This window comes from Camelus dromedarius, chromosome 9, assembly GCF_036321535.1.
Source record: "Camelus dromedarius isolate mCamDro1 chromosome 9, mCamDro1.pat, whole genome shotgun sequence".
Classification (NCBI taxonomy): Eukaryota; Metazoa; Chordata; class Mammalia; order Artiodactyla; family Camelidae; genus Camelus; species Camelus dromedarius.
Genome location: NC_087444.1, coordinates 19,645,394 through 19,666,069, shown reverse-complemented (window position 1 = coordinate 19,666,069; position 20,676 = coordinate 19,645,394). Strand labels below are relative to the sequence as shown.

The following is a 20,676-nucleotide window of genomic DNA, read 5'->3' as shown; positions in this document are numbered from 1 at the left end:
AACTAAGGACCACGGTGGGGAAGCACGGAGCCATCACTGCCTGTGAGAAGTTCAGTTTGCCTGGAATGCAAAATATGCGAAGGGAGGAGAAGGAGGGCAGGATCTGTCTGCCAGGCTGAGCTGTCCTAGTGGCTCACTGGACAACCGCTCACCAGTGGATCCTTTGAGCAGGGTGAGAGGATCAGAGCAGGGTTTTAGGAAGTTAGATGGGGCAGCCAGGGATGGTGGGCATTGGGAGAAGAGAGAGGAACAGGCCAGGACAAAGGTTGGGAGGCTGTTCTATGACCTGAACCAGGAGCATAGAGGTGGGATTAGAAAGTACAATTTCAAGAAATTCTGTTGAAGCAGAATGGAAAAGGCTGGATGGAGGGCACAGAGGAAAGAGCAGAGTCCAGTGATGAGCTGAGGTCTGCAGCTGGTGAATGAAAGAGTGGGAATTCCAGGAAGAGAAAAAGGAAATGTAGAGAAACATGTTCAGGAGGATGGGGAGAGATGCTCGCAAGAGACAGTAGCTATGGAACTACTTCGTAAATCAAGCGGCCCCAAATGGGGCAGTGGCCACTGCATAAAGAAGAGGAGCCGGGGGGTGGGGGGTGATGACCCTAGAAAGGATTATGAGGATGAAGACTTCTGTTTTGGATGTCTTGCATTTAAGATGTCAACATCTGTGGGGAGTCGCCCATCAGGAAGCTGGGGGTTCAAAGCTGGCTTTCAAAAGAGAAGCTGGGCTAGAGATCCTCGCGTGGACATGAACTGCATAGACATTTCAGTTGACCCCTTGGAAGAGGATGAGCTCACTGAAGGGGAGACTGTAGGGTGAGGTGGTAACCTCTAGTAATGGGAAATCGGAAGCAGTATGTCCCTTATTACCATCAACTCCTACAGTTGAGTCTTTTTTCAGCTCCCTATCCAAATTCTAAGTGTTACTAATATGAATATAGAAGGATGAATTTCCATGTCATTTCTTCTCCCTTTATCTACCTGATGAGAGATAATGTGTGCTGGGAAGCAGAAAGGAGTGAAACAAGAAAAGGAGCAAAAGTCAAGGAGTTGACTGGGCTGCCAGCTGACTAATCAGCTGGCTACTTATCTGCAAGATCATTAGCCAGCAAAACCAGTGATGGTCAAACACGCAGATGTGTCACTGCCTCCTCTGCACGGCTGGCTGGAGAACTGGAGCAAACAGAAACGTTGTTCAAAGTAACCAAAGAGAAAAGAATCTTGCGGTTTTATTTTTGGTGTCTCACCAAAGAGCTGTCTATTTCCAGCTGAATAAAAGCACATTACTGAGAAGAATGCATCACTTTAAAACGGATTAGGAATGCAGCATGTGGTCACAGGCACAAAAGCCAAAAGGAACCAGGCACCACGGTGGAAAGAAGCTGCCCTGACCATCCCCACTCACACTCTCATTCATTCTCCATATAGATTTTTTTAGGACCTACTACAAGCCAGGCACTGTACACAGCCCCAGAAAGTTGTAAATTCAAAGGGCACAGCTTCTAAAGCACTCTCAGGGAGACAGACACATGAAAGATTATACACAGCATGAGGAGAGGTGAGAAGGTTGTGCACAAACAGAAGACAAGGGAATGCACGCTAAGGGGTGGAGTGACTAGCTGTGCAGGTCGATGAGGCTCAGCTCTGTCCTCCAGGACCTTGCGGCCAGTGGCGGGACAGGCTGAAGTCACTGGGCTTAAAAAGAGGCCTGACAGAGGTCAAACAATGAGCTATGAGGTGATATGGATGGAGTCAGCTCTGAGAGTGAATAAGCAGCAATCTAAGTGAAGAAAACAACGTCCTTGGCCACAGAACATTGGAATGACTCAGAATTAAATAAGTGTGTGACCACCTATTAAATCCTAATAACAACCCTGTGGAATAGTGTTTATTGCCTGCTTTTTATCAGTAAGGAAACCAGGGCTCAGAAAGATTACATGACTTTTTTCTGCTAACAAGTAGCGGGGCCAGGAGTCCAAACAAGGTTTGGATCCAGTGCAGAGTTCTTTTCATGACACTGATTTAGTAGGAGAGAACACACACACACTTCCGAAGTTGAGAATGAGAAGAGATGGCTTTTGGTTGGGATGATCTGAGAAGGCCTCAAGGAGGAGGTGGTGCCTGTGCCAGGCTGGAAAAATGGGCAGGGAGCAGAAATGACTGGAGCTGTGGGGAGAGAGACGGGAAGGGACAGAATTGAAAGTTTAACACCCTTTCTAGGGGATGACTCTAACCCTACCAGGAAGATCTGGGAAGCTTTCCAGAGGAGGTGATATCTGATGTAGATGTGTAGGTGTGCATAGGAGCTCACTGGAAGCGAGCTCAACAACACTCGTCTCCCAGCTAGTTAACCTGGGGGAGGTCACTGGTCGACAAGTACAGTGCAGTGCAGAGCCCCGTCTGGCACATGCTCAAGAAGGGACTGCACTACCTTGTGGGGTCAGATGGATTTATGCCATTCGGTCTCTTTTCATGTATGATCAAATGGTTTTTTTTAATTAAAAAGAAACATTTAAGAATAAAAGAGAAAGTGGGCGAGGAAGGAAGGATGGAAGGGTATTCTGGCTTAGTAAGGGGTCAGGTTTGGATTCTATTTCTGGTCTAGTTTTTGTTTGTAACTTTAGGCCTGTCAGTTAATCTTCTGTGGATCGCTTTCCTTGCATATCAAAGAGAGATGATAATCCCAACCTAACTCACAGACTAATGAGACACTAGAAGTAAACTCATTTGAAAAGTTGAAAAACTTCACCCACATAAAGAGGAACCATTATCAGTATCACATGTATATGCGGGAACTAGAGGCTGAATAGATGGACTGGCTAAGATGGTCCCAGAGCTATACACATTTTTTTTTCTCCCCAAAATGATGCTTCATGGATTTTCAGTCACCAGATCTCAGAGCTAACCCAGTGCTGCTGGCTGAAGAGGGTGTGTTCAGTGCTGAGGCTTCAAGATAGGTCCCCAGCAGCCCTTCCCACTGCCCTCCCAGAGGAGTCAAGCTTCCGGGCAGGACACAGTGCTGGGAGAGGTGTCAAACTCACCCCCTGGCCATCTCAGTGCCAAGACTACATGCATATACCTCCTGCCCACAGGCAGAGAACTCAAAGAATTCTGTAAACAGCACTGCCAGGTCATACCACGTCACAGGGTAGAATTTCAGGGGCTCTGTCCCATCCCGTGTTTGTGATGTGCAGACATCTGGGTTGTCTGAGCCAGCCCTGTTTATGCCTGTCATCCCAGTGTAACTGTTGTAGCATTGCCTTTCACTCTCAAAAGTGTCCCAGTTTGAATGGTCAATTCCAGGATCACCTTGCCCTTAGCCACCAGGGGCACCTCCTTGTCATCCTCTTAGAGATCAACTCTGAGGGACCCAGAAACTGCCTTTGTCCAACACTCAGCACTCCGTGGAATAATCCTCGTTTCTGTTTCATTCCAGGTGCATAGCGTAATGTCCATGTTGTTCTACACTCTGATCACAGCTCTTTTGATCGGCATACAGGCAGAACCACACACCAAGAGCAATGTCCCAGCAGGACACGACGTCCCCCAAGCCCACTGGACTAAACTTCAGCATTCTCTTGACACAGCCCTCCGCAGAGCCCACAGTGCCCCGGCTGGGGCGATAGCCGCCAGGGTGGCAGGGCAGACCCGCAACATCACCGTGGACCCCAAACTTTTTAAAAAGAGGCGACTGCGTTCACCCCGCGTGCTATTCAGCACCCAGCCCCCACCCGTGGCTGCAGACACTCAGGATCTGGACTTGGAGGCCAATCGTGCTGCCTCCTTCAACAGGACTCACAGGAGCAAGCGGTCAGCACCATCCCATCCCATCTTCCACCGGGGGGAGTTCTCTGTGTGCGACAGCGTCAGCGTGTGGGTTGCGGACAAGACCACCGCCACGGACATCAAGGGCAAGGAAGTGATGGTGCTGGGAGAGGTGAACATTAACAACAGTGTATTCAAACAGTACTTTTTTGAGACCAAGTGCCGGGACCCCAATCCCGACGAGAGCGGGTGCCGGGGCATCGACTCGAAGCACTGGAACTCGTATTGTACCACAACCCACACCTTCGTCAGGGCGCTGACCATGGATGGCAAGCAGGCTGCCTGGCGGTTTATTCGGATCGACACAGCCTGTGTGTGTGTGCTCAGCAGGAAGGCGGGGAGAAGAGCCTGACCTGCACGACAGCCCCCACCCTCCCCAGCTCCCCACCCACTCTCCTGCGCCCCTCCCTACCTCAACCTGTAAATTATTTTAAATTATAAAAACTGCATGGTAATTTATAGTTTATACAGTTTTAAAAAAATCATTATTTATTAAATTTTTGGAAGCAGCCTGTGTGCCAGCCCTCCAGTCATTCTGTCCGGTGTGACGATCTGCCAGTCCTGGGACGGGTGCTGTGGGGAGAATGGTCCACAGCATCCGCTGGCTCCCTCTCAGGGCCACCTGTAACCCTCACACTCCCAACCCCCACAGCCCGCCCTGCAACTTCAGGGAAGGCTAACTGGGTTCAGATATTAGCCTAAGCCAGGCGTGATTAGGAAGGGAAATCGGCTGGATTGCAACTTTGTTCTGCATTCCAGAGGCAAAGCTACCTAATCCTTGGATTACCTGCCCCACAGCCTGGGTCTGTGAGCCTTGATTGCTTCACTCCAGGAAGCTTGTGGAGTCACATCAGAAGGCAGATCCCTGCTGGGCACAGGGCTGCCCCGACCTCAGAGAGCCCAGGCTGGGTCCTGGAGGGACTCACTAGATAGCTAGGAGGAGACTTATACCAAAGACCTACGAGGCTGGCCCGTTTTTTCAGGGGGAGATCTGCTTTTTGCTGAAAAGCTCTGTGAAAGAGTTGTAACAAAATAATCCCATGAGGCCTGTCACGGTAGATCTGATTTCATGTTAAGATTGCCTTAGTTCTAACGGCTGGCCCTCAATTTATCCCCCAGTGGCTTCCTGCAGAAAGACTTCATTACCCAAGAAAACATAAAGGCCTCCAACACTCTTGCCACCCATTAACAGCCCCACAGCAACTTCCAATGGCCCCAGCGTGGGCCTAGAATCGGAGAAGACAGAGACAGGGCAAAAAAGAACTTTTTTATTCCTAACTGAGTGATTGTCACAAATGGCCAAAGGTGGATGGGGTCATGGGATCTGTGGAGGGGGGGTGAAATGGGGGAGAAAAAGCAAAGATGAGTGAGAACCAACAACCGGGGAAGGGCAGAGGAGAGGTGGACCAAGCCAAAAGGGAACTCGACTTTCTGCTCCTCCCCAAACGGAGGACACTAAACAAGGGAGAGACAGGAGAGCAGAGGACAGGGAGCACAGAGTAGAAAGAGGTGGAAGGTGTGTCATCTACCACCATCAGCATCCCTGGGCCTCCAAGAAATCCAATACCCTGAGCAGTTTCCCCTTTTCTGAGAAGGAGTGGGGGGAGGGGATTCTCACCAACATCGACTGTATAAGGAGAGTCTTAAAGCTGGAGGTTACAGGGACTCCAGGGTACAGCCTGGAGCAGCGTTAAGCTGCTACCTTCCCCTGCAACATTTTTGTTTGTGTTTTTGTTTTGTCCTTTGTATTTTCCCAGAAGGCACAAGTCCCCCTCCTACCCCACCACACACACACACACACACACACACACACACACACACAAAGCACTTAAGCACTTACACTGAGATGGAAATTTTGCTTTCCTACCCACACCCTTCCCCCCCAGGGTAAATGCCTTACTCTAGTTTTTGTAAGAACAGGTCCAAATTGTCCCTCTGATAAAAAAAAGCAAACGGTGGTATTCATTCATCTGTAACTCCCCCGTTCCACTGCCCAGCCCCCCACAACCCAATCCAAACAGGGCAAATTAGAAACATAGAGAGCTCTGGCATGAGAGACATTTGATTAGGGTGAAAGCACGATGAAATGGACCCTGCTTTTCCTATCAAAGCCACTGCAATTGGAATAAAGATTTATGTTCGAGAAACACCAACCAGAACATTCTGTGCTGAGATACTTGGTCAGATAAAGGTTGTGGGGAGAGAGCCCTCCCGCTGACCTGTGTCTGTGGCTTTTTCCTGGGCTCCAGTGCCAGTGGCCTTGGCCTTCCTGGCCCCTCCTACAAACAAGTCCTGGGGGCCCTTCCTCTTAGGGCTGGACAGGCTGCTGGGTCCTGGATGTGGGGAGACAGGGCTGCTGGGGAGGTATTCAGGAAGCTTCCGTGGGGACAGCGTCATTTGTGAGCAGCTACATAGTCATGGAGAGTCTGGAGAGCTACTGCCAACCCTGCAGGACACTGGGGCATCTGAAACGTGACTTGGACCCCCCTGCCCGCCTGGAGGGAAGGCGGCTTCTAACTGCTGAGGAAGGATGGAAGGATGGTGGGGTAGGAGGCGGTCCCCCTCTCCCCACTAACACTGTGGCCTTCCCCAAAGGCAACATTTGCTCGAGGCTGAGCTCTGGAGTCGCAGCGTGGGAGCCAAAGTTTTCACACCATGCATGGGATATCAGCTTGGCTGAACAGAGTCGGAGCAGTCCAAAAACAACCCAGAGCCTGGTGGCTTCTACAGCTTGTCCCCTGCCCCCCACACGGCAGGGAGCTGTGGCTTCCAGACCCACCTCGGCTGCCCCGAGAGGCCGGCCTGGGTCACCAGGGCCCCAGACCCTTGAACACGTTGGAAAAACAGCTCAAAACTGCCCGTTCTATTCTTCTGAGGAGCAGCAGCTGCAAATCCCGCAAGCTTTCCCTTCACTGGCCTCACTTCCCAGGGTTCCTCACAGCCCAGCTCCCTCTCCCTCGGCAGCTTCCTTCCCGAAGCCCCTCCGACTGCGCGCCTGCCCGCCTGCCTGCCTGCCCGCCCCAGGAACTAGGGCAGCCCAGGGCTCTCTGCCGTCTGACGTGGCCCCCCAGCCCTCGTACAACTCTTGTGCCCCCTCAGCTCGAGGCAAAACTCCTGGTTCTGGGAGACAAGAGCAACATGGTGCCTGGTTCTAGTTTCTGTTTCAAGTCTGCCCCTCTGACCACCCCGCTACCTCAGCCACTGCACCAGCCTCCCCTCGATGTGCAGCAGTTCCCTCCTAACAGAAAACCTACTATGGGGAGACAAATGTTCAGCAACAACCAAACAACTATTTCCATTCCCTTGAAACATGGGAACGTTCCTCCTAAGTCTCATCATTTTCCCCTCAACATAATCGCATTAGGGGAAGGGGGTTGGCCAAGACCTGGAGCACAGAGGACAGAGCGGCAGGGCCTGTGTTCTCCTCTCCCTGGAGAAAGGGGACAGTGAGGCAGGGGAGCAGACCTGCCTGGGGGTGAGAGCTCTCCAGAGCTCAGGGGCCCAACCCAGCAGTGACCTCGGTCTGTCTTTCCCAGGCCTGCAAGGAGCAGTGGTAGCCCCCGGGGCCCTGGTGCAGAGGAAGCAGCCCAGTGTGATGGGAGGAACACTGGGCTTGGCGTCAGCTGAGCTAGGTTCTAGGCCTAGCTCCCCGATTCCCGTCTGGGCAGCATTGGCAAGCTCCTCTTTGACCTTAGTTCCTGCAGCTGTGAAATGAAAATAATCATTCCAAATCCCAGAGTTGTAAGCACGAAGCAAAACTATGTCTTTGAAAGTACAGTCGTGTCCTATGCAAATGTAAGGCAAAGTAATTTGCTCTAAACTGTCAATTGTAGGAGAGTAGCAGCTATGCAGGGGCTTACTAAATATTTGTTTATTGGCAGAGGTAGAGCTTGGGTAAAGGAAATCTGGTTAGTGGACATCCTGGAATACAGATGTGGCATAGCCAGTCTCAGAAGGGTAAGAGCAAGAACAGCACCTCTTCAGCCTCAGATTCTGCTTGAATCTGGGCTCAGGAAGGCCACCAGGATTCTAGGGGTTCTACCATCAGAGCTCGGGCTTTGGAATCAGACAAGCGAGGTACTTCTACTTAGGCTGTGTGACCTTAGGCAAGATGCTCTGCTTTGCTTCTCTGAGTTTCAACTTCTTCATCTGTAAAATAGGGATGATTTTATATATATATATATAGTACCTGGCACCTAAGAAGTGTATAATGAATTTCAGTTTTGAAAAGTAGAGTTGGCTGAGAAAGCCTGAAATGTTGTTAGAACAGGGTGCATAGCTTTCAACAAAGCAAGGAGGTTTGTGAACAGACAGCTTTACAGAGGCATTGCAGGCTCCTTCTGTGACAAGCAACGCTGATGGTGACTGTTAGCGTTTACTAAGAGCTTGCCCTAGGCCAGCACTAAGCAGTTCACGTGCATCAGGTCTGGGTTCTGAAACTAAGACCACTTTAAGGAGAGCACCTGAAGGCTGGGTTTTCTGTTTGCATGCATCCCTGCCAGGGAACTGCCCTGTGGCTCTCTGGGATGTGTTTACTCCCCGAGCCCTTGGCACATTCATAAACCATTGGCTTTGAGAGTTTCCACGAGTCAAGCACGTGGGCTCTGTTTTGCCTCAATTCACTTGGGTCTGCAACTAAAAAGCTCTGGTCTTCTCAGAGTTCACCTGGGTTTGTGGAGATGGCTCCGGGGGCCCAGGGCCAAGATGAAGTTGGGCAGTGGGGGCGGGGGCAGGGGGGGGGGCCCTCCCACACGTCTCCTGAGGAGAAGCCCTTCAACCCAAGGGCTGCTCTTTACAATCAAAGAAGTGCTCTTTCTGCGTCCCCTCCGCACCTGGCCGAATGTTGGATGTGGCAGGCACCGAACCACTGTCTTAGGATAAAGACAGAAGTTAGTTTCCTTCTTTTTTCCCCTCCCAGTCCTTGCCTGCCCTGTGTCAGCAGTAAATGAGTGAATGGTATGAGTTGAAGGCAAGGACCTTCCGGAGCCACTGCATGGAAGCCATTGGAACAGCTTTCTGGGGCTGGTGTCATGACGCAGCGCATGATCAGACCGCCACAGTCAAACCCTGGCCTGAGTTATAGCAGACAAACTACCTTCTCCCTCTGCACTTCAGTTTTCTTATACAGGAAAAGTAGATGATTATGATGATGATAACATCTACTTTGTCGAGTTGTAAGGCTCTTAGTCCAGTAATTTCTTGTATATAAAAACATGGTAATTTCTTGTATATAAAACATATGTAAATACACACACAGCTATATACACTGCATGCCCACATATAGACACAATACACAAATACACACAGAGCCCCCCAAGAGCTATGAAACAGCCAGGAAGTGTACATTCTACAGTCGTATGCACCCACACACTGACTTAAAAACACAGAGCAACAGATGATTTAGTGCAAATAGACCTTCTGAACGATGACCACCGTGAGAAGAAGCAATCAGGTGGAAAGAGTAAACCCGGGAAGACTTCCCGAAGGAAACCACTTCTGAACTGTGTTTGCACAAAGAAGTTGAGTGAAATTATTGTTTGTGCTGGGACTTTCAGATTTACAAACAAGGTACAACCCAAAGACAAGGTTGCCCAGCTTTGGATGGGAAAGAGAGAAGCACCGCCCCTAGTCTCTCATCTCGTTCTGAGCTACAAACTGGCAAAGGAATCAGCTTCTCCTGCAAATACAGACTTTGGAGAAACTCAGAGAATAACAGTGTCAAGTCCTGTGGGTGGACACAAAGTCCCCGTACGCCATCCTTAGAATCTTTGTGTTCAACCAAATGCCAAAGAGCTGTTCAAACAGCTTCTGAAGGTGGGGTTTCCTCCAGCCTTATCAATGGGCTCTTCTTGACTCTCAAAATAAGCAGGAAAAAGAGAGGCCCTCAGGGCGGGCACTGTGCACGCCTGGCTCCAGGGGCGGACTCGGGATGGAGGCCAGCTCGACGCCCAGGCTGACAGTCTGTGCCACAGCTACGTGCGGTCTCCAGCCTAGCGGCTTCTCCCCCTTTATCTTGCCCTCACCATTCCTTTCACTTTGACATAATGAAAGTGCAACTTGCACACTGACTCGAGATTGCATATGATAATTGGAAACATGTGTCTGAGCTGGCATCCCTTCAAAGGACTTTGGAACTCGGACTTGGGCCATCTTCTGATTGCAACAGCAATCTCCCGAGCTGGCTCTCCAGCCTTTACATTCCTTCAGCTGCACCTTAGCGTTAACTCTTGCCAGGATAAGGCTGCTGCAAGCAGAGCTCATTCCTAATGTTCTGCAGGGGCTGGCAGTGATGAGTCCCAAGTACACAGCAGGGCTCTGGACTTGGCTGCAAGGCAGGAACTTTTCAGCAGCAATAGCGAGAATCAGCAGGTCCATTTTCCTTTTTGTAGAAATGGCTCGACACCCAAGTAGGAGCCTGGGTCTTCCAGGGCACTGCCTGGACTCTCAAGGGATATGATGCTGGTTCCTCTCTGATCCAGCAGGGTGGTTTTTACTGAAGAAAATACCGAAATGCCTTTATCTCAGCAGGAAACTCCTGAGGGAAAGGCAGAATCAATGGCTACTCTCCACTACAATCACCTGAGCCGTGTGACTGACAGCAGAGGCTGAGGGGACCTGTTCAGTTCAGCAGGGACCGACTGCATATCCCTGCACATCAGGTGCCAGGCTAGGCCCTGAGTAGACAGAGGATAAGAGGAGCTCCCTGTCCTCCAGGCCCCACTGTGGATCTTTGTCCTTCTTCCAGCTTTTATTCTAGATGTATCTGCATACCACATGCCCAGAGCACCTGGAGGCAGGCAGCAATCACCCTGCCCCCTCGCCTTGGCCTCCACTTGCTTGTTCCTGACCTGCTCTCACTCCCTTCTCATCCCTAATGAGCTCCAAACTCTTGGCCCCATGCCCTTGCCCCTGACCCTGCCCTGGGTTCTCCAGGGAAGTGCTTCTCGAACTTCAATGTTCACCCGAGTCCCCTGGGAATCCGATTCAATATGTAGGAAATGGGAGATTGAGATCCTGAATTTCTAACAAGCCCCCAAGTGATGCTCCTGATACTGCACTTGGGGACCACACATTTGAGTAGCAGGTCATAGATCACACACAGCCTCCCCGTGGTGCAGACCTCAGTTCCCACTTGGAACTTTGACCAGACTCATCTCCTTGGTTCTCAGAGTCCAAACTCTCCTTGAGTACAACAGTCCTGGCTCTGCTCCAGCCACTGGGAATCCAACCTCTGCCTTAGGCTCCTGGGCTACGAGGTCAGTGCTGCCGTCCTCCCTTGATGGGAAGAAGTCAGAAAGGGGCAGATCTCACTTATATAATCCTAGGGAGAGCATGGTGGGAGCTACAATCAAGTCTCAAGGAGGTGGAAACTCATCCCAGAGGGAGGCCCCAGGGGGAGACAGGGTCGCATGGGTCAGGCCTTGAAGGTGTATTTGGTAGCTAGACAGAAGGAGAGAAAGACATGATCCACCCAGCATCGGGCTTGGTCCTAGTTGTGAAAAAGAATCTGGGACAAGCAAAGCACCACAATGGAGGCCTGATGCAGAGTCTTTTGCTCTCAAATCTGAGCAAGCTTCCTCTCCTCTCTGACCCTCGGTTTCTTCCTCTTGATAACAGAGGGATGAAAAGTCATTCTCATCAGTCCACACTGTGGACTGTTCTGAAACTTCCCAGAGGGGCCATTTTTACTGCACCCGGGACAGTTTACATAACACTTGATATAACTATCACCAGTGGCTGTAAAAATGAAAACTGTCACAGCTAAATGTGAAAACAAGTAGCTCCCATTGGCCTCAGAGTTTGTCTCCCTTCAGCTTTAAGTAGATGAATTCAGTCAAACCAAAGTGGGAGTCACTTGAAGCATTTGGAAACCTCAAAGCAGATCCCCTGATGGCCATATGTGGAGTTCCCACCCTTAAAGGGCAGTATACAGTTTATTTACAGTTTGTTATATTTGAAGAATGTCACTTAAAAATAACAACCAGTTCTATTCCTTCTCTCTTGAGTTGGCCCCTTTCTGGATCTACAATGGTTGCTGCTGCTATTACAACCTCTTTTTTATCCATTAAGTAAAAATTCCATCTTCTGAGTAAAATATCATGGACACACCGAAGAAATGAGGCTTTCAATACCCCTAACAGAGGCTTTGCTGGAAAAAATTGCGAAAAATTCAGGCTACCTAAAGTTTATCAGGACAGATAGCCAGTTAGTTCTCTCTGGATTAATAACTTTTGGAGGCAGTAAAATCAAGGTGAATGTTGTATGTGTATTCCAGACATCATATATTTAGGTAACTCAGTGAAGTTCTTTGGTTTACATCTAGGTACTTGGTGCTACAGATTTTCAGCTTCAGGTGGTAAATATACATTTATCTCTGGAAAATATCTTGTTTTAGAGATTGTTTGAAGGTTGTTTTGTTTTGTTTTTGTTTTACAACATGATTCTATACAGAACACAAGCCAGAAGATGGAAATGTGGGCAAAGTTCCCTCTAAATCAGTCTTGCTCACTTATGCCAGGAGCTGATGGATTCAGTACAGCCAAGGATTTCAGCTGGGAAAGCTATCCATTTGCTGCTGATTTTCTTTTTCTGGATTTATCTTTCACTTGGGTCATTTTCCTGATTTGTCTCCACATGTTCCAGGAAGCCATCCCTCTGAGCCTCCTGTTAGACAAGACTTCTTCTCCACTGAGAAATCACACTGGCATAAGATTCATGGCTGGGGAAAGTGATGATAGGACACAGGTCTATGAGCAAGAGGGCCCAACATACATTAAAGGGTTTGGATGACTCGTGGTGACAGAACTTGAAACTCTACTCATTGAGAGATTTATTTTACATAGACTTTAATCATGGCTTTATTGGGTTGTGGTTTGTGTGTACTTGGTGAGTCACAGAGATTTTTAGGAGGAAAAAGCTTTTCAATTTTCTTATTCATTATAAAAGGCTTTGTCCTATGTAAAGCAATAAAGATGAAATGGAAATGGAATATTCAGATCCCAGTAGAATGAGGGGAGAGTGTTAGAGAAAGAAAGGCAATGTTTAAATCAGAATCCTGACTGTGCCACTGAATGAAGAGGGTTCTTAGCCTGGTGACATGTGCAGACCATCTGGACTATGGGGTGGATCAAAGGACTGTTTTCTTTTAACAAAGATACTATACACAGTTCAGGTGGCAAATAGTGATAGGCCAAGGGGAACACACTGAGCTCCACGGCCCTTATACACACACACACACACACACACACACACACACACACACACACACACACAAGCTACATATTTATCCCTGCCCTACACTTCTGCTCCTTATTCACCAAGGAGGTAAAAAAAAAAAAAAAACCTACCCCATTAGTTCACGTTGATCCAAACTCCTAATCTACTGGTTTCTTTTGTTTTGTTTTTCTAAGAATTTATATTTTGGAAGGGGAAAGGCAAGCATAGCTGGGTGGTTAGGAGAACAGGCCACGGAAGCAGAATTCCTGGGTTCAAGTCTTGGTTCTCCCACTTATTGGCTGTAGTAGTCAGCTCAGGCTACCATAACAAAATACCAGAGACCAGCTTTAAACAACAGCAGTGTATTTTCTCACATTCTAGAGGTGAGGAAGTCCCAAAATCAAGGTGCTGGCCCATTAGTGAGAGCTCTCTTACTGTCTTGTAGATGGCTGCCTTCTCACTGTGATCTCACATGGCAGGAAAGACAGAGACAGAGTCAGGGGAGGAAGAGCTCTCATAAGGACACTAATCCTATTGGATCAGGGCCCCACCCTTATGATCTCATTTAACTTTGCTTCCTCGTAGTCCTCATTTCAGAATATAGTCACATTGAGGGTGAGGGCTTGAACATATGAATTTTAGGGCACACCATTTAGTCCATAGCATTAGGTATGTGACTTTGAGCAAACTGTCTAAGCTCTATTTCACTGTAAAATGGAAGGATAATTATATTTACCCTATACCTTTGCATTAAGCATCCAGTATCACCTCTGTAAAGTGCTTAGCATGGTGTTGTTGAGAACTAGTTTCACTCACAGAGAAGCAAATTCTAGGGCTTCGTTCCATTATGGTGACCAAGGAGGACCAGAGGTTTGAGATAGGGAAGAAAGGGGAACCTAGAAAACAGTTCTTACTCTGAGAAGGAGAGGCAGAAAAAGAGACAAGAAAGTGAAATGCTTAGAAAAGAGAATGCCCAGTCTACTGTTAGACAGCCTGGATGCTAGACAGTTTCTCCTCATAGTGAACTAAAAATCTTTCCCCAACATTTTCACGCATTCCCCAAAGTACTGTCCCTAGGAAGTGTTCTCTGGAATAACACATGGAATTGGCCCATGCTCCTTTCCATATGACAAATCTTTGAAAACAGCTATTATGTCCCCCACCTAAGTCTTTTATTTTCCAGGCTAAACATTCCCAGGTCCTTCAGTCATCCCAGTATGATAGGGTTTCCAGCCCCCTTACTATCCTGGTCAGCCCTCTCTGGACACACTCTAATTTGTCCATGTTCCCCTTCAAATGTGGTGTCCAGAATGAAATACAATACTCCAGATGTGGACTGACCAGCACTAATTACAATGGGACTATTAACTCCTTTGATCCACACAGTATATTTCTATTAATGTAGCCTAAAATTACAAAACTTTTTCATCTGCCACATCACTCTAGATTTTCCTTTTGAGTTTATGGTAAATTATAACTGCTTGGTTTTTTGTTTTGTTTTGTTGTTTTCTTACTATCATTAAACCAGGACTCCTCCATCTCCCATTTTTGCCAGTGATTATTTAGCTTAAACACAGGCGTGTGGCTGACTAAATGGTGAGACTTAAAGTCTTCATGGGCAGGAACTATGTCTAACTCATCACAGTATTTCAGAGCCTAGCACAGCACCTGGCTTGCTCATACGTTAGCTGTATCTTCTACCAACTGTCTCCCACTGTGATAAGAGCTTAAGGAACAAAGGCACCAAGAGTGCACCAGGCAAAAACTTGATCTTTACTCCTAATTATAACATTGGCCCCCAATCCCTCTAACGTCTCCCACCCTGGCAACCTGAACAGGAGCATCTCTGACTTCAGTAGGACTTTTGCGAACTCATTCAAACAAGCCCATCTGATAGTAAACACAGCAGGGAAGAATAAGAAAAGAAAGGGGAAAAGAAAAGAACACAAGAGCAAACTGTGGAAAGGGGTGAATACAAGAGCATTTGCTCACTCCAGCTCCATTTACAATTGCATTATTCCTCCTGCTAAAAGCCCCACCCCTTTCTATTTTGGGCACCTTGTAAGAGGAGGGGGAAGCCTTGAGCTCCCCCTAGAGGTTACAGCATGAGATTTATACGAGATGCTCAATAACTTGAATGATCTTTTGTTCTTTATGAATCTTAATCTCATAATCCAACATACTGACAGATCCTCTCAAACATGGAGGAAGGATCAGGCCAACCCAGAACTCTCAAAAGAAATACCAACCAATGAGACCTTAGTGCAAGGAGGTCTTTGCAAACTTGCTTCGCCTGAGCACTACCTCCCTCACCTTGTTTATTTGCTTGCTCCTATCAGCTGTGGATTCCAGGCACACTTCCACAGACTTCCAAGTCTTGCATTTGCTTAACTTGGACTTTAGCTTTCTTATGCATAAATTTGTTCATCCAAGCCAGGGACTGTATAGGAGCTGGGAATACACTAGTGAGAAAAATCAGACATGGGAAAAGAAAAATCTCCTTGTAGTCTAGTGAAGGAGCAAGATAGCCCACAAATAAATGAAACTGCAGCCATGATGAGTATTACATACAGAAGTATGTGGGACCATGAGCACCACAACAGACGGATCTGGCTTGGTTGGGGAGGAGAAAGTCACATGTGAGGGGAGGGAAGAGCAGGATTAACCAGGTAATGACGGAAGTGGAGAAGTTTGCAGGCAGAGACAGTGGCCTTATGCAAAAGACCTGGTGCCGAAGAAAGCCTAGGGAGTCCTGGAACTTGAAAAGAGTCCAGCATGGCTAGAACAGAACACAGAAGAGGGAGCTTGCAAGAGGATGCAGCTACGGAAGAGAGCTGCTTGGCTTGTCACAAAATCCTGCCTCCAGATTAAGTCTGATCTACGACCAGTTTTCTTCAAACTTGATGGTCAAATAACTACTTTATCCTTCCTGTCTGCAAGGCTTTCATGCGCTACATCATCAATGCCTTGAGGGAATAAAAACACATTTTGCGTGTATGGTGACCTTGACTGGGTCTATCATGGATCTTAGAGATGGAACTTCAAACATGAGTAGAGGGTTTTTGTTTGATATTCTTGCTTAACATGGAATTTTTGAACCTTCTGAAAACCATAAGGAAGCAAAGAGGGAGAAACTGTGGGTGCTAGAGAAGATTTGACGTGGGTGAAAAACAAAGTCCTTCATGAGGAAACACTAGGGGCTTCCCTGATACCTTTCTCTGAATGGTTTCACTATTCCCTAAGGGTCACATCATTCAGCAATGCTTTGCGTTTGTTCAATGTTTTTCCTTGTTGGTAAGAAATCAACTAGTGACCATGTAATTGTAAACCCATTTCTCTTCATTCCAGGACTATTGAACACTGGCCACAAATCTGTAACCAATCTATTTTTACTTAATCATCACTCTTGCAACAAACTCAAAGTAAGTTTCTACTATGTGCTAGACACTGAGGATAAAAAAATGAGTAAGACAAGAGTATTTGCCCTCTGAGGGCTCACAGTCAAGTGGGAAAACCAGACATGATCCAATTAGTGAGTAATGGAATAGATATGAGTATGAAAAATGGTAACATGAGATGAGAGAAAGCTCTTAACTCTGCCTCCAGATGCAAGGGGGGCCTTTTACAGGAGGGGCATTGAGCTGAGGCTTGGCACATAAGTAAGAACACACTACAAGGACAAAAGAAGTCCCCGGCAGAGAAAACAGCATTTGCAAAGGCATGGAGGCAAAGGAAAGATCGGAATAGTGGGTAACTGCAGGAAGGTGGCTTGGACAGAATCCAAGATGTCCTTAGGAGTCAGGAGAGAGGTGAGGCTGGAAAGCAGGTACAAGTCACTCATGATGAGCTTTGAACACTGTTGTCTAGAATTTAGATTTTATCTCAGAGGCAATAGTGAGCCTATAAAGCTCCGGTCTGTACTTTAGACAGATCATTCAGACAGTCACGTGGAGGATAATTTGTAATCATGAAGAGTCAACGAGAATTTTAACACATCTGACATCAATGACTGGTTAGTCCATATATATTTGGTGGTTTATATATGGTGTTACTTTGATTTATTTGACAGAAAACCTAAACCTTATTGAAGATCACAGAATCTCTAAAAAGACAGCTGGAGTTGGCTCTTTTTTTCCCAAAGTGTGTTGTACAGAACACCAGTTCTATGGAGTGTTAGTAGACGTCAAAACAGGGGCAAATATCTGCCAATCATATTTAGGTTATTACCCATAGGGAGTAGAGTGGCCTTCTAGGTAACCCAAATGAGATAAAGCAAAGAAGGCGTTTCTGTATTTCTTCAAGAAGCATCAAAGGTCTGAAGCAGGTAGGTACAGACACAGATATAGCCGCTTGCTTCTCTTTTTGTGATGCTTTCCTTGGACTAGTGTTAAAATGGGCTGAAAATGGTACTCTCCGAGCACACAGCAAGTAAATAGTAGGAAGAAAGCAGTTTCATCTGCAGCCAGGCAGCAGGGAGGAATTAATTTATAATTCAAGAACTGGCCATGCCACTATCTAACCCTCCCCTGGAGAAAGGGCCAGGTGAGGTAGGTGGTACCAGCCGGCCTGACCAAGGTAAAGAGGAGGTTCAAGGAGCCAGGCTAGGTCATAAAGAGGAGTGGCCAGGGGCAGAGAGGGGCAGGGAGATCAATGACCACAGCAGAGTGCTCGAGTGTCAGGATAAAGAACCTGAGTCCAGCATCAAGTTTGGGCCTGAAAGGAGGATCCAGTAGGGGATCAGGTCCCAAAATAAATGCACAGACAGACCAGGAAGCTGGGACCAAGGTATGAATGAAACAGAAAGCCCTAGGCCTTACTCCACACACAGAAACGGGTAGCTCAGAGCATCTTCTTATGACATGCGGCTGTGCGGTGCCAGAGTGTAGGGAGTCACTCTGCACTGAAGCACAGCAAATGGGTGGTCAAGGTCATCCACACACAGATAAACTGAGTCCTCCCCCTGGACTCTAAGGTAGGAATCATCTGATTCATCTTACTTACTCCAGCGATTCACAAAGAACTTGGCGCCACAATAGGTGTTCAGTCAAGATTTTCTGAACAAATGGCTGAATAGATTCTCTGAATTAAGCTTCCCTCCACATCACCAATCTTTCTGACCTCCGGGTTCCTAAGGAAGTTCTATGTGGATACAGAATATCTTTGCCAAATGACCCTCTGTGTTACAGCCCGATGGCACGGTGTGAAGACCTTATGCTCGTTGAGATGTCAACTGCCAGTCTCAACAGAGAAATGATACCAGTTGGCAAAGCCACCCCAGTGGAACCCCAAAACGGACACATGTTAACCTTTCCTCTCCCTTTTTCTACTTCGTTACAACACTGGACTGAACTACTCGGAAGCCAAGTGAACAGTAACCACAGACCCACAGGATGGCCTCCCAAAAAGAGGCCTTCGGAAATTTTTAATGATAATATTAACTCAGGCTTATCAATTTTGTTAGAGAAATGTAAGCTACAGTAGTGTTATATTGTGTTACTCTCAGCTGCTTTTTGTTTTCCCAGCTTCCATAACTATGAGTTTTGGTGTGATTATCTTCTCACATAAGAAGAGGGGAGGCGTCTTACATCTTGAATGGTATATGGTCCACACGGCGGGGGATCCACTCCAAGGAGAAGAGGCGTGTAATCAACATGCAAAATGCCAGAGGTCCCAGAGCACAGGAAATCTAACAGTGCCCACTGCCTGCCGAGCAGAGGATGGTGTTTCAGCGTGATTCCCATGGTGCCAGCCTTCCTATGGTCTGCATACACAGGGAGGACTGAGGGGCTGCTAGATACAGTTTTGCATTTGCAGGAATGTGAAAAAGATAGAAACCAGGGTTCTTGGCAGTCAAGTAAAAGCAAGTTGATTCTGTTGCACAACAATGTGAATACTGAATGCCACTTAACTCTACGCTTAAAATGGTTAAATGGTAAATTTTATGTTACATATATTTTACCATAATAATTTTTTAAATGAGCAAATAGAATAAAGGTTCTATAAATAAACAGGGAAGGGAGATGGAAAGCAAGTTGATTCTTTATAACCTGCACAAGGGAGGGGAGCAATGGCACAGCTGATCCAATAATATTTTTATTTGGTTTTTGAATTGCAACTTAGGAACGTGTGTGTGACTGATAATGTTTCTAGATACATTTCCTATCCAGTTGACACCATTCAACACAAGAGAAGAGAGTGCTGCTGGGCACTGAGTACTCTGAAAAGAGGACCCAGGGCCACCAATGGCCACACACAATCTGCAGAGCTGACGGACAGGACCTGGGCCACCACTGGGTGGAAAGGCAGAGCTATCTCTGCACTGCCCACAAGGCTGACTGATGCTCAGCTGAGCTGATCCAGTCACTCTCCTACCCTGACCCAAGCTGTGTGGGGGGTCTGGTCAGAGCTGTTCCAGAACACAGGGACACGCAGAGCCTTCCACATGCTCACACCCAAGGTTTCACCCACAGAAGCTCTATCAGTTCCATGTTGGGGAAGCTGTGCAAGGAACCCTCAGCTCACTCACAGGAACACTCCCTGTCCTGCTCAAAGACAAACAGTGACAAAAGTGACAGCACTTAATGTCTGAAGAATTCACAAGAATAGACTTGTGGAATAGTCCAGCTTTAGGGCAGTGGTGTCACTTACTGTCTGACGTCCTCAGTCTAACATTACTGGCAGGACAATCTCAGGCCTGGCCAGGGAGAGGGCTTTGCAGGCTGTCTCTCTTCTCTGCAGGTAGTCTCCCTTCCAACTTGATAAACACTAATCAGACAGTGACTGCGCCCTGGGCAGGACTCTGGGACCACTAGGGAAAAGACAAGATCCTGTGGTCACAGCACTGCCAGCCCTCAGATCTCATGCCTGCAGATTCTGGCTCTCCTAGGAGGAGTCAACAGCCCAATGGGTACTGGTTCCAATCCTTTGCCAAGTATTCATGGCACTGTCTTATTCAGCCCTGGTTCCTATCAGCACAGTTACCCTCCTCTCATCCCTTTGCATCCTAGGAAACCTCATTTCATTGCACTCTTTTCCTCTGGGCTAAGCTGAACTCGGACACTTTCTGAGGACCCTATGCCCCCTACCACTATCTCCAGGCTTTCTCATTCTTCCAGTCCCTGTACATCCCAGGCTAAGTGGGGGTGCAGAGGGAGTGGCCCTGGGCTCCCACAGCTACTTCCAATCTGTCACTCCTGCCATCTCCTGTAAGAGTCTTTTTCCCTTTAGGACTTTGCCATGGAGCCTCATTCCTCCTTATGGTCACCAGCTATGGACTGCCAACATAGTGGAAAGAATTTAAGCAACCTTAAGGTTCAGCTCAGAATCACCAATCATCCTGCCAATTTTAGCTTCTTATTTTCTCAGATCTGTTCTCTCTCTCCCTTCAACCACTGCCCTGTTTCAGGCCCTCATTTTCTCTTGCCTGGAATATTGCAGGAGCTTCCTCACTGATGTATCTGTCCCACTGCCCTCATTCCTGCCCTCCTCTCCCTCCCCACATACACTACTTAAAACTCAAATATTACTATAATACTTCCCAAGTGGCTCTGACCTCACAGACGTAGCCAACAGCGAGGGCTGATGTGGTGCCAGACCCTGGGCTAAGTGCTTTACGTGTTACTATTACTGTCCCCA

At 47.6% G+C, this 20,676-nt stretch overlaps 1 protein-coding gene across 2 annotated transcripts in view; it reads left to right on the top strand.

Moving 5' to 3' along the window:
- The window catches only part of NGF (nerve growth factor), a 51,076-nt gene extending 46,742 nt beyond the window's left edge, over positions 1-4,334 (top strand). For both annotated transcript variants that reach the window (XM_010980705.3, XM_031457877.2), the window contains exon 3: positions 3,437-4,334. In XM_010980705.3, the coding sequence (XP_010979007.2) occupies positions 3,437-4,177 (741 nt within the window). In that variant the 3' untranslated portion in view covers positions 4,178-4,334. The remainder of the gene's footprint in view (positions 1-3,436) is intronic.
- The last annotated feature ends 16,342 nt before the right edge of the window (positions 4,335-20,676 follow it).